General features: G+C 44.5%; 1 protein-coding gene across 6 annotated transcripts in view; it reads right to left on the bottom strand.

Annotated features, from left to right (window-relative positions):
• Positions 1–19,014, bottom strand: part of cald1a (caldesmon 1a) — a 71,683-nt gene that overhangs the window by 5,136 nt on the left and 47,533 nt on the right. For 3 of the 6 annotated variants that reach the window (XM_072673186.1, XM_072673187.1, XM_072673185.1), the window contains exons 4-13: positions 18,221–18,602; positions 17,297–17,515; positions 14,832–14,923; positions 13,670–13,940; positions 9,897–10,037; positions 6,491–6,534; positions 6,226–6,301; positions 5,040–5,177; positions 4,814–4,909; positions 2,185–2,253 (exon numbers count right to left, since the gene is read on the bottom strand). In XM_072673186.1, coding sequence (XP_072529287.1) covers positions 2,185–2,253; positions 4,814–4,909; positions 5,040–5,177; positions 6,226–6,301; positions 6,491–6,534; positions 9,897–10,037; positions 13,670–13,940; positions 14,832–14,923; positions 17,297–17,515; positions 18,221–18,602 — 1,528 coding nt within the window. Of the gene's footprint in view, positions 1–1,863; positions 1,908–2,184; positions 2,254–2,974; positions 3,073–4,813; positions 4,910–5,039; positions 5,178–6,225; positions 6,302–6,490; positions 6,535–9,896; positions 10,038–13,669; positions 13,941–14,831; positions 14,924–17,296; positions 17,516–18,220; positions 18,603–19,014 lie in introns of those variants that run through there. The other 3 variants (XR_011978987.1, XM_072673188.1, XM_072673190.1) reach the window with 3 other exon arrangements.

Genomic DNA, 19,014 nt, shown 5'->3' with positions numbered 1-19,014 from the left:
AAGATAGAGCTGTCCAGATGAATATCGCTGCTGTCTTGCTTTATCAGAGCAACAACATCCCCGAACAAACATGTGGCTTCACGCAGGAGGCGCGGGGCTCTGGGGCATGCCTTTTCAGTTTCAGCAGAGTGGATAGAGACTGATGATAGCTGTTGGATTGGCTGCTGTTCAGGATATGTATGTGTGTGTGTGTGTGTGTGTATGGAAGCCAAGTGCAACTGTGAGAGGTTGTTAAAATAGATTCAGAGGACAATCTGCATGTGGTGTGTATGTAGTATTTGTGCAGTGTGAGTGTGTGTGTGTGTGTGTAAAGAGAACAGAAGAAAATGACAGAGGGAGGAAACACAAGCACTTGTGGAGACTGTATTTAACCAGAATCCTGCATGGCCAGTGCTGGGCGATTTGTACTGGTATTGATGTCACAGTGGTGTCACACACACACACACACACACATGTGTCATAACTATCATGCAAAAGCCTCCTATCTCAAAAATAGCAGGATTATATCTGGATCAGGCCCAGCCGCCTATAACTGCAGGTGTGAACTCAGCCAAGCCACCCATTTAAAACCACTTAAGGAGGTGGGCTAAGACCCCGTTCACACAAGGGGGTCAAGAATTAGGATTTGATCTTGATAAGGCCAAGCTACGTACACAGTGCAAGCTCTGGGGTTCCAGTGGTCCAGCTAAGGCGCTGTCACCATGATCAGAGGATCGCTGGTACGAATCTCAGTCATGCTGCTAGCCATCGGCAGCCGAGACCCCGAGAGAGCACAATTGGCCCTGCTCTCTCCCCGCACATCGCTTTGCTGCGCTGGAGCCGGGAATGCAGCACTTCCCGCCAGGCACATTGGTTGGTTGGCCGACGATGTTGCTTCGGCGGCAGTTTGAATAATGAGCGGCTTGCACGCATCTGAGGGGGCATGTGCTAGTCCACCCTCACTGGTGTCAGGGGCATCACGGCCGAGGTGGCAAAGCTGCATGGCTTGGGGTTTGAACCCGCAGCCCACACGATCCGCAATGTAAAAAAACACACATTATGTTACACAAACTGAAAAACACCTCAAATGGTTGGATGGCTGGATGGAGCACCACCATCATTCCAGAGAACTGGGGAATGCTGGGGGGCTTTATACCTCTCTAGCCCACGCCTGGCATTAGGCAGCAGCATGGAGCCAATAGGCTCATGTTTATCTGCTCCAGAGAGTCCTATTCTATTGGCAATATTTCGACAACTACTTCTACAGTGACTAGGCCAGCTTTGTGTGTGTGTGCGTTTTCACATCTGTGTCAGCAATGGGTACAACTTTGAATTTAAGCTGATTGCATTTATTAGAAGGGGTGTCCACAAACTTTTGGATGTATAGTGTATCTGTGTTGGATAATAGGATGTATAATGCCTTAAACTAGTGCTGGTTTTTGGACTCCACTGTGTATTTGGAGAATGCTGTAGTCCTGTAATTCGCTCGAATTCATGGATTTGCAATTTCAGCGTGGGGGGGGGGGGGTCCTGTTAGCCACCACGCTACACCAGCTACGTTTATCAGTGTATCAATACCGCCCAGCACTACACATGGCACACGAAACAAGCAGGAGGCTTTGCTATGCTTGCTTGCAGCCCCTTTCTGTGACTATCAAAAAATCTAGCATTCCATAAGCCCCCCAAACACCAACCCACCCCACCCCTCTCCATCTAGCATAGCTGTGAGCGAACGTGAGCAACACACAGGCGCAACAGGAGTGAGAGAGGGAAGGAACAGGGTGAAAGTCAGGGCTGAACAAGGTGAAGCCGTCGTGTGATAAGTGCATTAAGTGGGCATGATCAATCACTGTGCCCCCCCGCTTGTGAAAAAATAACATTTACCTCCTCATGGAGCCCAAATCTGAAGACAACTAGCAGGGAGAGGGCTTTAAACAGAAACACACAGTGTTAACTGCTCAGCTCGCTGGCACGGCTCGCTTGCTTATCTCTCTTTATCTTATATACTGCAGACATATCAACTGACATGATGGCTTTAGCAAAGCAAACACAGGCCCTTAATGGCATACCATGAGGGTTACGAAAACACACGGGCCGTTTTTAGGATGGAGGGCCGCTTTTTGAATTTGTCTCTGAGGGGACGTGAAACTGGGTCTGAGCGCAGAACATGCGATGACGAATGCCGCGGCTTTGTTGGCTGGTTACCTTGGTAGCGGAGGAGCCTTTGTTTTCCCATAGACTGCGTTTGCTGGTCACGTCTCCAGGTTTCAGGTCCTGCAGAAGGGAGAGAAGGTGGAACTTGTAAGGTCAAATGCAAGGGGACCAAGCACTGAGTGTGCACTCGCAGATACACACATACATACACACACACACATATATACATAAATATATGTATACACTATATGTCCAAATGTTTGTGGACACCCCTTCTAACGAATGCATGTAGCTACTTTAAGCTGCACACATTGCTGACGTGGATGTGCAGATGCACACACACACACACACACAGCTTGTCTAGTCCCTAACCCGTAGAAGTACTGCCAATAGAATAGGACACTCTGGAGCAGATGCCTAAAGCCAGGCATGGGCTTGAGGGGTGTAAAAAGCCCCACAGCAACATTGAGCTGTAGAGCAGTGGAAGAACTGTGTTCTCTGGAATGATGGTCCATGCTTCATGCAATGCTTTTGGGAGGAGTTGGAGAGTTGGGGGTGGTAGGGATGGTGACCATCCCAACCTCCTGACCTTGCTAACGCTTGCTCTTGTAGCTGAATTGGAGCAATGCTCCTCAAAAATCTAGTAGAACGTCTTCCCTGGATAGTAGAGACAGTTACAGGATTTTTCCTTGATTTTGGATTTCGGAAAAAAATACGAAATAATGTATGAGCAGGTGTCCCAATACTTATGTCAATATAATGTACAAACACTGGCAGAAGTGCTAAGACAGCATGCAGAGAGAAAGAGGGGGGCATGTACAGACGTTTGCTCCTACCTCCGTCTCTGGACAGATAGAAGAGAAGAAAGGACAGAAGAAGAGCAGCCCAGAGGCCGAGCGAGGCTGAGGTGCTGCTTTATGCGACAGTGGGGAAGCTTAGCTAGCACGAGAAAGAGGACACACAGAGACCAGAGAAAGCACTCAGAACATTCTGCATTAACGGTCCGTTCATCCAGTGTCTTCCTTTTTGCATTAAACTAGTCTGTATGGGATGCCAGAGACATTGCACATGGATGATGCTATTATCTTATGCTATTGTCTTCATCTACTGTGGCTTCGTCTGTCAATGGGTGGGATCTACATAATAGGCAGCATGTGAACCGTCAGTTCTTGAAGGGTGAGCATAAAAACCTGAGACACTCTGACAAGAACCAGACTGTGATGTTCTAGACGACTGGGTCATCAGAACATCTCTAAAACATCAGGCAGGTCTTGCAGGGGTGTTCCCGGTACACAGTGGACAGCACCTACCACCTAAATGCCACCTAAAAGGACAACTGTTGGTCTTGGTGCCACAGATACCACAGCACGACGCCTTCAGAGGTCTTGTGGAGTCCATGGCTCGTATAGTCAGATCTGTTGTTGCGGCACAAGGCGGACCTATTCAGTATTAGGCATAAGGTGGTACTAATGTTATGGCTGATCTGTGTATGTACATGGTAAACATTAGATACTGGCAGTGGCTGAGAATTCAACTGGATTCATGGTAGCTTCTGTTGGAGGTTTAGCTGAAGTGCAAGTGCAGTGCTGCTGTTGGCCACCAGAGTGCACTCTTGTGGAGGCTCACTCACAGTTTAGCAGAGCTCAGAGAGCAGTGAGTTTCTACACAGCTGAATTATGGGAATTATAAAGGAGGGAAGCAGCTGAGGAATCTGACCCTAGATGAAGCTATGACTGCTGGACACACACACACACACACACACACCTTTATACTTATCATTTGTTACACTGCATTAAAAAACACCACCTTGGCCTGCTGAGCAGTGTCTACAAGGATCCTCTCTAGCAAAATTCAAAGTGTCCACTAGAGGTAGCCAGTGTGTCATTTTTGCATTGAGGCTAATATTTAAGGGGTGACGCATAAACCTAGTAAAGACCTAGTAATTTCTCTCCAGCTGAAAACCTTATGGAACCTGCCTAGGTCCCATATGTGCCACCACAAGAGATCTGACCAATCGAGGCATGGACGCCACAAGACCTCTGAAGGTGTCCTGCTGTGGTATCTGTGGCACCAAGACTGACCAACATTAGCAGCAGATCCTTTAATAAGTCCTGTAAGTTGTAAGGTGGGTGGGGCCTCCATGACCCTGTCGCTGGTTCATAGGTGGTTCCTTTCTTAGAGCTCTTTTTAGGTGGGTACTGACCACTGCATACAAGACCTGCCTGATGACCCAGTCGTCTAGAACATCACAGTTTCCTGGGATGTTCTACCTTCATCACCTTCAAGACCTGACTGTTCACTCGCTGCCTAATATGTAGATCCACCACTTAATAGATGAAGATCCCACTGTAGATAAAGTCAGTGGTACTAATGTTATGGCTGATCAGTGTATCTATACATAAGAAAATGGCATCACAGCAAAGATCACCTTCTACACCTGAACCAGGTACAGTGGTACAGTGGAACTGAGGCTCATGCCACTGTGTCACAGATGAAGTGTGGGTGACCTTCACCTCTCCATTATCTTGTGGGAATCACCCAGAGCCACTAGATGGCATCAGCTAGTCAGTCTGTCATAACTGTCATGTCTGTCCTGCTCTAATCTAGAGAACAGTAGTCTACACTGAGGCCATGAAGTGCTGAGTCATGTTGAAGTGGGGGGGCGGTGCTCGGAGCCTACCGCAGGTCTCCCTCCCGGCATTTTGCCTGTCTCCGGGGTTTTATTCAGCCAATCGTTGATGCGGCCGGCCACGCCCACCTTTATCCCAGCTGCATCCTGCGCAGAGAAGAGAAAACTCACCGTGGGTCAAAAGTCAAAGCACCAGGCCGGACAGGACAGGACAGGAAGTTGGTGTGAGTGGAAAAAAGGCTCCCTTCATCCAGATACGTGAATGGATGTTGCTGACCTTGTTGCTGGATGGTGTGCTGGCTCCAGAGCCGAAGACATTTCCCTTCTCCCACATGCTCTTGATGTTCCGAATGCCATCAGTGACCATGGGCAGGTCAATTGCGGCGGACCGCGGCGAGCGAGCATCTTTGTTTGTCTGGAAAACAAAACAAAAATTGTTTGGCTGTACAAATGACTTCAAAACCTACACTATATGGACAAAAGTATTGGGACGCCTGTGACACCTGTTCTTTTCTTTGGGTATTATTATTTCTCCCAATTTGGTACTGCCAATTCACCCACCCATTTGTAGCTCCCCTTAGCACCAGCAATGCTCCTGACACTAAGAGGGTAAGGACTAGCACAGGCCTCTACACATAAACATCTGCTAACCGATACATGTGAAGCCAGCCTCTGCCTCTTTTTTCAATCACCGGGTGGCCGACACGCTCTCAGAGGAAAGCGCCGGGTCCCCAGCTTCACCACACCAGCTGACGGACGTCTGTGCCGGCCAACATCTTGCTTAAGAGCGATGAGGGGAGAGAGAGAGAGAGAGTGCCATCTACCCACCCAGGGAGAGCACAGCCAATTGTGCTCTCTCTGACTCAGGTTGCTGATGGCAAAGTGGCACGGCTCTGTCTGGGCCATAGCAGCAGCGCAATAGACTGCTGAGCTATTTGGGAGCCTCTCTCTCTTCTTCATCTCCACAGTGCTAAATATTTAACCCCTCACATCCCAGAGATGAACTAACAATAACAATAAGTGTGGGTTAATAAAGCACAGCTACTACCAGGGGAGGGCAGTACGACAATATTTTAGCATACTGTGCTCAATTTTGTTGATTTGGTGATGCATAACATGCATTTCTAAGCATATCGAGGGTATTGTCAGTGCTTGATGAACCCTGATCTGAGTAATTAGTCTGGATTAATTGTAATAATTTAAGATTCAGTTTGTCTGCGATCACCTGTATCGTAATAAATATTGTGCAGTGTGAAAATATCGTCTTTAAATATGGTGATATAGTGTTTTTCCCATATCACCCACCCCTAGCTACTACATAAAGATTCTCAGGACTAAGCTACGTGTCCCTCTTTATCCACTGTCCCACCGTCTGGCTTTTTTTTATGCAGCATTTTAAACTGCACTGATGCCAGACCTCCTGTTTCTGAAAGGCCTTCAGCGAAACCCCAGGTAGAGCTCACCTGCACAGCACTGGTGTACTGCTCCAATCTGTTGTCAATCTTCGACACCACAGGAGAGTGAGACATCTTCACAGCACTGGCACCGCAGAAAGGGATATACACACACACACACACACACACACACATACATAGACTTAGGTTACACCATGCTGATGCATGAAAACACCTCATGTCACATTACCTGAATAATGCAGTAATAACACAGTAATATGATTTGAATGGAAATGAAACTGGGGTTTGTGGGTTAAGTAAGACCCGACGGTACCTTTTCTGGGCTGACTTGTTGAGGAATTCGGCCCTTTCGCCAATCTGGGAAGACAGATCATACAATAGATAGACTTTAGACGGGTCACTGCATTGATCATGTGGAAGGACATACGAATACAGACACACACACACACACACACACAATGTTGGAGTTGGCTATTCTGAGAGGCCGAGAGACTAGCCTGTTCTTTTTAGGCTGAATCTGTCAGGGGGCCAGGAAAAGCAGGGCCTTTTTCAGGCCGAGCGCTCTGTGGGAACGCGGCCTGTGTTTATGATATACGACAACAGGGCTAAGAGGGGGGCAAGTGTTCCCGCTACGCAGAAAAAAGAAAAAAAAAAAACCACACACACACACACACTAACACACACTAACACACAACCATTCCCCCCACTCTTCCTTAGCCCTTCAACAGCCTCCCTACCCCACTACCCTCCAACCCCACCGAATGTGGGAGTTCTTAAAATACTCTCTTCAGGAAATTCCCCATTCTTTGGCGTGTTCGGAACAGCTCCGTTCGAATGTGGTTACAGTAATCCTATTAGGCTAATAGCCTTCCTGCATTCCCTGTGAGCCCACGCTCTGAAGCCTGCAACTCCTCTTTATCTCATTCTGTCTGTTTGGAGAAGTCGGTTCCACCAGCAGGACATTAAGCATACCATAGATATTGTGAAGAAAAAGATTAAAAAATATCACATTAACATGGTTTAGCGCTTAGTCCAGCTGCAGCTGATCAGCCAGGACATGTCTGATGTCCGAAGTATCTCATATTTGCTGCTTTGGTTTTAAACGGGAGATGCTATCACCACCCCAACTCATCATCCTCAACCCATCCCATTCAAAAGTACTGGATGGAGCACCACCCTCGTTCCAGAGAACACAGCTCAATGCTGGGGGGCTTTATACCCCTCTAGCCCACGCCTGGCATTAGGCATCATGGTGCCAATAGGTTCATGTTTATCTGCTTAATTTAAAGTAGCTGAATGCATTCAGTAGAAGAGGTGTCCACAAACATTTGCACCTACAGCTTCAGTAAAAATGAAGAGACCACCCTACATGGCCAGTTTCTCTGTTTTTATTATTTATAGGCAGTGTGTTTTAGGGAAATTAACATTTGCGTTGTATTTCATAAACCATGGACTACATTTTCTCTACAATTCCAAATAAAAATATTTAGAACCTTTATTTTTTGTCAGAAATGACAACTGCTCAAAAACAGCTGCTCAAATAATGCAGAGAAATGATGAGAGTAATTATAAAGTTATTATTCAGATTTAAACACAGTACTAATATCTATGCTGGGCTAAGATTGCTAACAAACACTGGACTTAGACTGTTACCAATCCCTAAAAAAGTTCTGTCAACCCACTCAGAACACATCCAGATCTTTATATATTTTATAGTTTATGGTAGTTATTAAACCCAAGGTACAAACCACTGTGAATTATTTGGTAATCGATTGGTTTAGCATAGCTCGTGGAGTCCCACAGGGTTCTATTTTGGGGCCTATGAAACTGATGTGTGCTGCCTTAAAAACAGGGTCTAAGGGGTTAAAGATTGGCCTGTGGCCTTATTTATATGTGCTTGTTTACTGGAATGCCCTGTTTGACCCCAACAACCCCTTAGAAACTCTTACAGCACATAATATTTGTTAGAGAGCACATCTGCGTATGGCAGCCCAGTCTTTTGCAGCCCAGCTCAAACTGAGATAACAGCAGTTAGGCAGGTTCTGAACTTGGACTGATAGGATATCGGGAAGCGTTAATAATAAACTGTAATCCACTTAAATTAGCATTTTGACGAGAAGAACACAGGAACTCAACCCAGGTACACATCACTCTCACACAGCATGCGTTACATACAGTGAACATGACGACAAAGTAAAGCTGTGGACAGAACAGAGACAACTGTTAGCTTTTACTGCAAACACAAGCCCTCTCAGACCAAACAACACGCGAAAGTGTCACGCTAGCGAGAGTGCGGCGAGATTGAAGAGGAGATGTGGTTCGCTAAACACATGCTAACTGTAATCCGATTGAGCTCAGTTGGTGGAAAATCAGCTCAGACACTGACCACAACATAACCTACAACACCATTACCACGTCCAAGCAAATGCATCCACCACAAATGGCCTCAGGCACACACACACACACACACAGACAGACACACACACACACACATACACACACAGTCTTTCTTAACTCAATGTTTAAGATGTAAACAAAGGCACTCCAAGTGTTTTGCTGTGTACTGACCAGGGGTCACAATGGCTACGTTCACACAGCAGGGAAAGTGGCCTAGTAAAAAAAAAGGAGGCGTCATATGTGACACAGGTGTGTTATCTGTGTGTCAGTGTGAACAGCGAAAACACACACACTGAATCTGATCTGATTTTCAGTTCAGATTTTGGGTTCATGGACAACCTTTCTCCTGAATTCCAAATAAAAATATTACTATTTAGAGCATTTATTTATTTAAAATAATTTTTTAAAATTTATTTATTATACAACTGCTCAAAAACAGCTGCTCAAATAATGCAGAGAAATGATGATAATAATTATAATGTAAAGAAGTTATTATTCAGATTTAATAACAGTGCTAATATCTGAACTTTGAGAGCATTCAGAAATCACTATGATGAAACATCCTCGACGGCCAATCACAGCTCTTATGTCTTGGCCGGCTCTCCACTAGTCATTCACATTGCTGTTGGGACTTTATGCCGTTCATAGTCTGCAGATTCAGCTAACTCAGCTTAGTTTGATGATATGTCTTGAATAAAACGACTGCCAGACACATACAAAAAAAATTGTGGTCTCTGTAAAGTGGTCGCTGTATAGTGTGTGTGTATATATATATATATATATTTATGCATATGCCTTTCAGACATTTAAAAAATACATTTTAGGCCAAAGCTTTATTATAAAAAACAATCAGACTATCAGTCAGCCTAAAATGGAATTGATTAGAGATTCCCACCAATTTCTTATTATTTAATTAATAGAGAAAATAATTAGCAGTTTAATCTAGAATAAAAAAATATTATTAACTAGCTCAAAAGGCTCCACCTCATGTGCAGCTTTATTTATCTATTATAAATCACTGTACTCAGTATCTGTACTCAGTATCTGTACTTAGTCTGGTACTTGAAAAGCATGTTTTTAAGACAGGGATGCTACTGGGGCATTTTGTCAAACTACTGTGATAAATATTATATATCATGAAATTGTCTTTTATTATCGTGATATAATATTTCTACCATATCGCCCAGCCCTCGTTACAACCCTAGATTTCTCTAGAACACAGCATGTCACACCAAACCTCTCAGAATGACTTTGTTTACATTTGTTTACACTTTACAGATTTAACTCGGCCGAACCTTTAAAAACGTTTACAGGAGACTGACCTTCAGGGAGGATCCTCTGGGGCTCACACAAACAAAGGGCTTCCTGGTATCTCCGTCCACTTCCTCCCCAACCTTCTGCCTCCGCTCTGCTGCTTCCGCTCTCCTCCTCTCGATCTCCTCCTTCATCCTTCTCTTCTCCTCCTGCAGCAAAACCCATCATCACATCTTCATCACATCAAACACATGTCTGGAATATCTGTTTTTAATGATAATAATAATCAGTGAATACAAATAATAAAATGTGCTGCAGCTACAACGTGTACTCCTTCATATCTTTCAAATAATTAGTGGGAAAAATGTAAACGATGAATGTCAATAATCGAGAAAGTCGAATAACATCCGTAATGATTCAAAATAAATGAAGAAATAATCCTGTATGTTTTAAACATGCGGGCTAATTTGGCAATATTACAGTGTATGACTGATCATTTAATAACTTATTGTTGTTTATTAAAACATTTTTTATGAAAATGCTCTTCACTATCTGGTTTACAGTATTTCAATCCACACATTGTCAATAAATCACTGAACAAAATAAGAAAAATTGCTGCTTTAAGGTATTTTGTTAGTTGAATTTGGCTCCACCAATTAACCCACTCATTTGTAGCTCTCCTTAGCGCTAGCAATGCTCCCGACACTGATGTGCCGTGACTCCAGCTCCAACGCAACCAGCTAACAGAAGCCTATGCTGGCCAACATCGCTTAAGACTGATGAGGGGAGAGAGCATGATCTACCCTCTCGGAGAGAGCATGGACAACCCCCGGGCCATAGTCTCAGCGCATTAGACCAACACTGATCAACCCTGAGAGATGGAGGTGACATGAGAGATTGACTAAACACATAAAACTGAAGACATTTTGAAATAATTGTTAAATGTAAATAATAGAAATGTCATTTTTCTGTAAGGAACAAGTTCGATCCCCCCGACACACACACATTTCTAACTACTGAAAATATGCAGAATCCGAATCTGGTGCAGAACATCAGCTGCAGATGATCAGAACATGGTTGGAGAGGATTATTCTGGAGGAGTCTTAGAGTCTTATTTAAACCTCAGACGTTTAGTCTGGTCTGCTCTTGATTGATGGTTGAAGTGAGGGGTGAAGAAGATCACCATCATGGCCAGATCCAGAGAGCTCTCTGAGGCTTTTCTTCAGAAAGAAGGGTGGAGATGCAGAGAAAGGGGTTTATAAGGATCTCAGATCTCAGAAGAATTAGAAATCAGCTGCTATTCCACTGTCCACTACATCATCTACTAGTGGCCAACTGACCAACATGGCCAGATCAGGCCATCTAAAAAGGCTTTTTGTTCAAAAAAAGAAAGGAAGGCTGGGGTGTCCACAGTTTTCATATGACTGTATGATGAGCGATTTTAAACTTTTGAATAGCAGTGTACACACTATACACACACACACACACACACACACACACACACATATGGACAGACTGGCCTAAAATCAGCAGCTGGGGAATCATAAAAAAGGCCTTTTTTCTTTTTGAGCCCACAACGACTCTTGGCAAGCCTTTCTGCCATCAGCACGGGGCCTTGTGCCGTCTAATTAGTCCTGTTTTTTATTTATTCCGCCTTTTAATTAGGAACAAGGAAGGCATTAGCATCACAATGACAGAACAGGGCTGGACGAGGCGAGCTGACCGCCGTGCGTGGCCCGGGCTCAGGAAAGGCCTGCTCTACACTGATAGCCTGTGTACAGCTGTGGGAAATTTGCATAATGCCATTGAGAAATACGACCGAGCTGCGGCGTGCGGCGCGAACATTTAAATGATGTTGGGCCGTAATCTGAAGCGCACACAATAGAGGCATCGGTGTGAATTAGGGCTCGGAGAGCACACGGCAGCCTAGCGATAGTGATGGAGTGTAATAAAAAGGAGTTATGACCTCGTTACACAGAGTCACCACAGTCACACACGACACATTCAAATTAGGAACGCTCTGAGGAAGACAGAGCCTCCGCACAGCCCAGGTCTTCTTATCGACGCGGAGTTAAGAAAATAAAGAGCTTAATGACTCTGAAGCAATCAAATATGCAAAGAATGTCCTTCTCTTTCAGAGAGGTTCATTCTCAGACAAATTTAGAAGGGTACTGTTGACCGAGGGCCAGGAAAATAAGATACACGCATACCAGCGAGCTCTAGAAAAAACACTCGGGATGATTAAAGGGATAGTTCAGCAGAAAAACAAATTTTTTGCATTTCCCTTATCCCAAATGTCGTCCCTCAGCCAAGACAAATTTGGTGTCCAGACGTCAAGCTGGCTGCTGCTTTTATTTTTAGCTGCACAATACAGTTTTAAGCCATTTATAGATAACAGTATGTCATACGCTGTAACAAGATGCATGTGGCCTGAGAGCAGAGTGTGACGTAAGCCAGTGTTTCTAAAGGAAAGTGCATCTTTCTGGCCTCAAAACAACTGAGTTTGTAAGATGTAGTGCGCACCGGCTGCTAAACAGAACCTAGACCAGCTGTGATTGGTCTAAATCACCGCCTTGTTTGTTCCTAATCACTACCTCATTTGTTTTGAGACCTCCCTCCAATTCTGATTGGTCTAAACGATCACCTTGAGATTTCAACTGGGATGTAATAGGTCCTAATTACCACATTGTTGGTTCTGGGACCATCCCATAACTGAGATTGGTCCAAATTGGCATCTCGTTTGTTTTTAGACTGTGATTGGTCTTAATCGTCGCATTATTTGTTCGGAGACTTTCCCCTGACTGTGATTGGTCCAAATCTCCACCTTGCTTGTTCCTAATCGCACACATCGTTGGCTCAGAGACCTCCCTGTGACTGGTTCTAACCTCTGCCTTATTTAGTCTTAGACCATCCCCTGACTGTGATTGGTCCTAATCACCACATTGTTGGTTCTGGGACCATACCTAACTGTGATTGGTCCAAATCGCCATGTCGTTTGTTTTTGACCTCCATCGGACTGTGATTAGTCTTAATCACCGCCTTGTTTGTTCTGAGACCTTTCCCTAACTGTGATTGGTCCTAATCACCGCCTTGTTTGTTCCTAATCACCACATCGTTGGCTCTGAGACCTCCCTGTGACTGTGACTGGCCCTAACCTCTGCCTCTTTTAGTCAGAGACTAAGAGAGAGAGAGTTTTTAGACTTCTATCGGACTGTGATTGGTCTAAATCACCGCCTTGTTTGTTCTGAGACCTTCTCCTAACTGTGAATGGTCCTAATGACCACACTGTTGGTTCTGGGACCATCCCCTAACTGTGATTGGTCCAAATCAGCATCTCATTTGTTTTTAGACCTCTGACGGACTGTGATTGGTCTTAATCGTCGCATTGTTTGTTTGGAGACTTTCCCCTGACTGTGATTGGTCCAAATCACCACCATGCTTGTTCCTAATCACCACATCGTTAGCTCTGAGACTTCCCTGTGACTAGTCCAAATTGGCATCTTGTTTGTTTTTAGACCTCTATCAGACTGTGATTGGTCTAAATCACCACCTTGTTTGTTCTGAGACCATCCCCTGACTGTGATTGGTCCTAATGACCACATTGTTTGTTTTGAGACCTTCCTTTTGGATGTGATCAGTCTAAATCGCCACCTAGATTGTTATGAAAATTCTCCTGGACTGTTATTGGTCCTAAATACCACCCTACTCGTACATGCTTGCAGCATTTGTTAGCTACATTAGCCTCATAGCAAAACTAAAGAAGCAAAGTTTGGACATCAAATGTGTTTTGGAGAAGAAGTGTAACATTAAGAACCAAAAATCTACTATTAAGCTAACGTACCTCCTCTCTAGCCTTCCTCTCTTCCTCCTCTTGTTTCTTATGCTTCTCCTCTTCCTCCAGCACCTTCCTCCTCTCCTCTCTCTTCCTTTTTAGCTCCTCCAGCTCGGCCTCTGCCTCTTGCTGCTTCTGCCTCATCCTCTCAAACTCCTCGCTCTCAGTCTCGTCTCTTCTCCTCTTCAGCTCCTCCAGCTTCCGCTCAGCCTCCAGACGTGCTCCCTCTGCGTCCAGGTCCTCTGCTGCCGGAACCTCGGGAGAACGCAGGCTGCCGCGGCTGGTGGGTTCACGTGCGAAGACAAGAGGTGTGGGGATACACCCATGTTAAGATAGGTTAAACAGCACGCTGTCAAATATTAACATCCATGCATGGTGGTAAGAAGATGCACATGCACACACACTGTAGGAATCAGCTCACTCGTGGCTAAGGTAACAGCGTCTCCAGTTACAGTCGTTATCAGGACTCAGGAGGGTGGTTAGGATTGGGTGACTGGGGTCAAATACATCTTCACAGTACATAAAAACAGCTGCTGTGTGAGTGCATGATCAGGACTGGTAAACAATTGGAGCACCTTACGTACTGGGGCATGAAACAAACTACTATGGTAGTTACTATGCACTACACACTGTAACTCCACCACTAGCATAATTTCTTTAAGGCTTCTTTTTCCTGCATTCTGTCCTTGATTTTCCAAGAAATATGGACTGTTTATCAAACTGTGAGATGTTTAAGGGTTCTCTTGCTGCACAGCCTGAAGTCAAGTAAGCTCACAGCATTTCAATAGGATTAAGATCGAGGCTTTGACTTGGCTATTGCAGTATTTTGGGTCATTGTCATGTTGCATGGTCCACCTCCGCTTTAACTATTTTTTAACAAATTTTTAGACAGATGGTCTCACATTTTCCTCAAGCACCCTGTGATACAATGAAGAGTTCATGGCGGATTCTATGATGGAGAGCTTGCCAGAAGGTTAAGAGGTTAAATCCCTGTGATTAAGATATACAGTCAGAAGTGTCTCCCCTTTCCTTATTAGCTAATTACAGGACTTCTATTCAAACGGTTTCCTTTTGCATGGCTTAATAGCAGTCATTAATAGCAGCCATAAACTCTGTACAGTGTGTGTTACGTGTGTGTTGAGTGGATCAGCATTATCTCTATCTCACACACCTCTGGGTTCTCTCCACCTTCTTGTGCTTGCTGTCCTCATACACTCCTCCGTTCTGCTGCTTGCTCTTCCTCCCCACGTCTTCGTCCTCCGTCTGTCAGCGGAGAGCAATCAGAAGTGAAAACATGGCACTATAGCATCATTTGCTGGGCGAGCGACCCACTCAGGGTGATAACGAGGGGAAGAGTGTGAAACAGTGGTCAGAACAGCACTCGGAGAGAAAGGGCAGGTGAGAACACACACATATACACACATACACACACACTCCTGTCATGCAGCAAGCTACCAGCAGTGTGTGGTAAACCTCATTTCGCCGGTGAGAGAACAAGACCATATGGAAGAGACCATGACCTTACTGAATTCTGTGGGGAAAATCGATGAAGGCATTTAGTGGACATTTCAGTGGGGTCACTGCACACACACACTGTGCTCAGACTGGTGTCTGGATAACCTTCAGGGGCTGGATTCACAAAAGCTTTCCCAAGAAAAACATTAGAGATACTTAAGCCCTGTTCGGATGGGATTGGTGTTACATGGGGAGGTGGGGGCATTGTCATTCTGCTGCGGGACGTCTGTAAAATTTATACTGTCACCTCTAGAAACATGATGCCCAATCTTATAACCCGCTGATAGTAATGATGGCGTTGTAGTGTAAAGACTCAAATGTGCTACATGTGCATAACACATCGTGTAGGCTGTAGGCTACGCTACATATAAGTGTCTGAGGAGTCCTTTAGCTAGTCTGCTGGATGCTGTACAAGTTGAACGGCTCAGGGGTATCTGTGCCATGCACGATGAACCGATGAAGTGCTGTGAAAAGCCGCGAAAACTCCTTTTTATATGGATATGGTGATTATTTACCTGCATTTTACTTCATTTAGGGTTAATATAACCTGATATTATCTTTATGGCTTGTTTTACTGAAGGTAAAAGCCACCAGAATCTAAAATCAGTGAGAAACTCTGGTAATAATTACATTACCCCATTACTCCCCATATAAAACTAAAATAGGGTTTGAGAGATGAACGCTAAGGAGTTCGTAAAGGCAATTCTCCAAACATAACCTAAAAAAATTCTTAAATATGCTCAAACATTTTAATAAACAAGAACCGGAAAGGATGGTGGCAAAACAGGAAAATATCCTCCTTGGAAAATATGATTTTGGAAAACCATGATTTTCCAATCTGTAGAAATCTGTAAAACTCACAGTACCAGAACTCATACAGTATTATTATTATTAGGGCTGCAAGATTCCAGGAATTTTCAAAGTTGGGAAATTTACCATGTGAATTAACGGGGATTAATGGGAATTAACAAGAATTAACAGGAATTAACGGGAATTAACAGGAATTAATGGGAATTAACAGGAATAAAATGGAAATATTTGAACCTACTTACAACGAAACTTACATATCGTTGGTAAAAAATATACCGAAGCATAATCTTGAATAAAATAATTGGATATGAGACCAAAACAGTTAAATAGCAAAGCTGCTCCTCAATCCCAGACACATGGCACATTACACACTAAAGGGCTATTGAGACCAAACCCCCTGCATGCACTGGTCATTCCTCTATCACATGTACAACATATGTCCAGATGATTTCTAGAAACCTAGCTCCCAAAATGTCCATGAAAAGTTTACATTTTGGAACATTTCCAAATTTCCAGAGCTAAAGTTCTCATGGAAATGTTACCAATAATTTACTGAAAATTTATCAGATATTTTCCACCCCTTTGCAACCCTAATTATTATGAATTATATAATAATATGACTTTTATGAATTTTTGAGGCAGTTTAGGAAGCAGTCTAAGACAATTAGATTAAGTATTTAAGAACTGTAAATGTTTTCAAAAAATGAAATAATAAAGAATAATAATTTTCACGATTTTATACGAAGTACAAGATTTAGAAAAGAAGAGCTTATCTAAATTCTCAGAATTCTTTCTTAAGACACTTTTGTGAATCCAGACCCAGGTTTGGGGACAAAGCCTCTAGCTACCATAACCACTGTATTTTGTATTTACACAGGTTTTACATAGGGCTGCATGATATATCATTGGTTTACTGTTATCACAGTATACCCACTTATAAAAGTGATCCTGCAAAGACTGACCGCTCTGACCAGTTCTCACACCAGAAGAGTTTCTGTGTGTGTTTTGTTTTCATGAATGTCCCCATATGAGGACGCAGGGCCAAAGTTTTAAGAAATTAAGCATCAATTATGTAATGTCCCCATATGAGGCCGCAGGGTCTCAAGAGGTTCTATAATTTAGGTCCAAATAATGCAGGCCAAACAAGACCTCTCACACATTTTGTCCATATCATGCAGCCTGAGTTTGATGGAAGTTTGAAATCTTGACAATTCACCCCCTTAATATTCAAGTGTAATCAGCTGTCCTCTGAGACGAAGCCCCCAAAGCTTTAATCATCCGTCTTGTACAAGCATCCATCTGGGCGCTTACCAAACCTAAATCACTGTTTGCAAACTCTCTCTCTGGCTTCTCAGACACAGCTGTCTCCTGTGTTTCATCATCTGCCTTCTCCGCAAGCTCCTCTAACTCATTCTCCTCTACTTCCTCTACAGCCTCATTTACGTCTGCTGCGTCCTCGTCCGCAGCTTGCTTTGAAAAGACTGTGGAATCAGCTGTGTCTTCACTCACAGCATCCTGCTCAGTTCTGCCCTACAAAAGGAAGTGGGAGCCACATGGTTTATATGGCAACAGTTCAATGAAAAATCAAGATACACAATTTTCCGAATGAACCCAAGCCAATAATACACCGATCAGCCATAACATTAGTACCACTGGCAGGTGTAAGTGAAAAAGTGGGATCTTCATCTGTCAAAGGGTGGATCTACATATTGGGCAGAAGGTGAACAGTCAGTAGGTGTTACACTTTGACAAGAAGCGAATTGTGATGTTCTAGACGACTGGGTCATCAGAACATCTCCAAAACACCAGGCATCAGGTCTTGTGGGGTTTTTCTGGTCTGCAGTGGTCAAAAGTACCTACCAAAAGTGCTCCAAGTAAGGACAACCAGTGAATCGCCAACAGGATGGACTTTAAGGACCTGCTGTTAACGTTGGTGCCAGATACCACAGATGGACGCCTTCAGAGGTCTTGTGGAATCTGTTGTGGCGGCAAGGGGTACACAAGGGGTACCTGCTCAAAGTCTTATGGCTGGTCTGTGTATTTAAATGGCCTCTGGTTTGATGGGCTGTACTGTATTGTGTCTTATTCAATCAGACGCCTGGGCTGAAAGACACCAAACATGTCTTGGCTGATCAACTACTGCATATCTAAACCCAACCTGTACATCAGCAGCAGACCGCACGCATTACAGCACGCAAAGGTAACCCTCAGAGGCTGCCATTTACAGAAACACACCTGCTCCCTCAGGTAAGACCTCCGTGGCTTCTCCTCCACCACTTCCTCCTCTTTCTGCTCGTCCTCCTCCTCCTCCTCTGGAGCAGCCTCCTCTTCCTCCTCCTTTGCCTCCTCATTCTCCTGCTCCTTGCTGTTGAGCGCAGACTGGTCCTCCTGCTCGTGGTGGAGGAAGCGGCGGCTGCTGGAGCGCTCCTCCGTGCCGTAGTGAGAGGTGTCAGGGGACTCCATGTCCTTCTGTCTGTCCAGCGCCTCCTGCATCCTCCTCTGCCTGCGCTCCTCGCGCTTGGCAAGGCGGTCTAGCAGGGCCTGCTCCTCATCGTCTCCTTCGCCGGCCTGGCTTGAGCTGACCACTGAGCTAGACACCGTCTCTGTGACAGTCACGCTGGCAGAGGGAGAAAGAGAGATCAGAGACATGGTGAGGACATTTCTACAATATATTGTATGGACAAAAGTATTGGGACACCTGCTCATTTACTGGTTCTTCTGAAATCTAGGAATTTAAAAAAGAGTGTATCCTGCTTTTGTTGGAGTAACTGTCTCTAATGTCCAGGGAAGAAGGCTTTCTACTAGATTTTGGAGCAGCATTGCTGTGAGGATTTGAGTGCATTCAGCAACAAGAGCGTTACTAAGGTCAGGATGTTGGACGATTACCACCCACCTCAACCCCAACTCCCCAACTCATCCCAAAAGTATTGGATGGAGCTCTTCCATCCATCATTCCAGAGAACACAGATCTTTAACTGCTCCACAGCTCAATGCAGGGGGGCTTTACATTTACCCCTCTAGCCCACTCC

The sequence above is a fragment of the Salminus brasiliensis genome, chromosome 2 (genome assembly GCF_030463535.1).
Source record: "Salminus brasiliensis chromosome 2, fSalBra1.hap2, whole genome shotgun sequence".
NCBI classification, from domain to species: Eukaryota; Metazoa; Chordata; class Actinopteri; order Characiformes; family Bryconidae; genus Salminus; species Salminus brasiliensis.
Note: the sequence above shows the minus strand (reverse complement) of the source record. Positions and strands in the feature narration are given on the sequence as shown.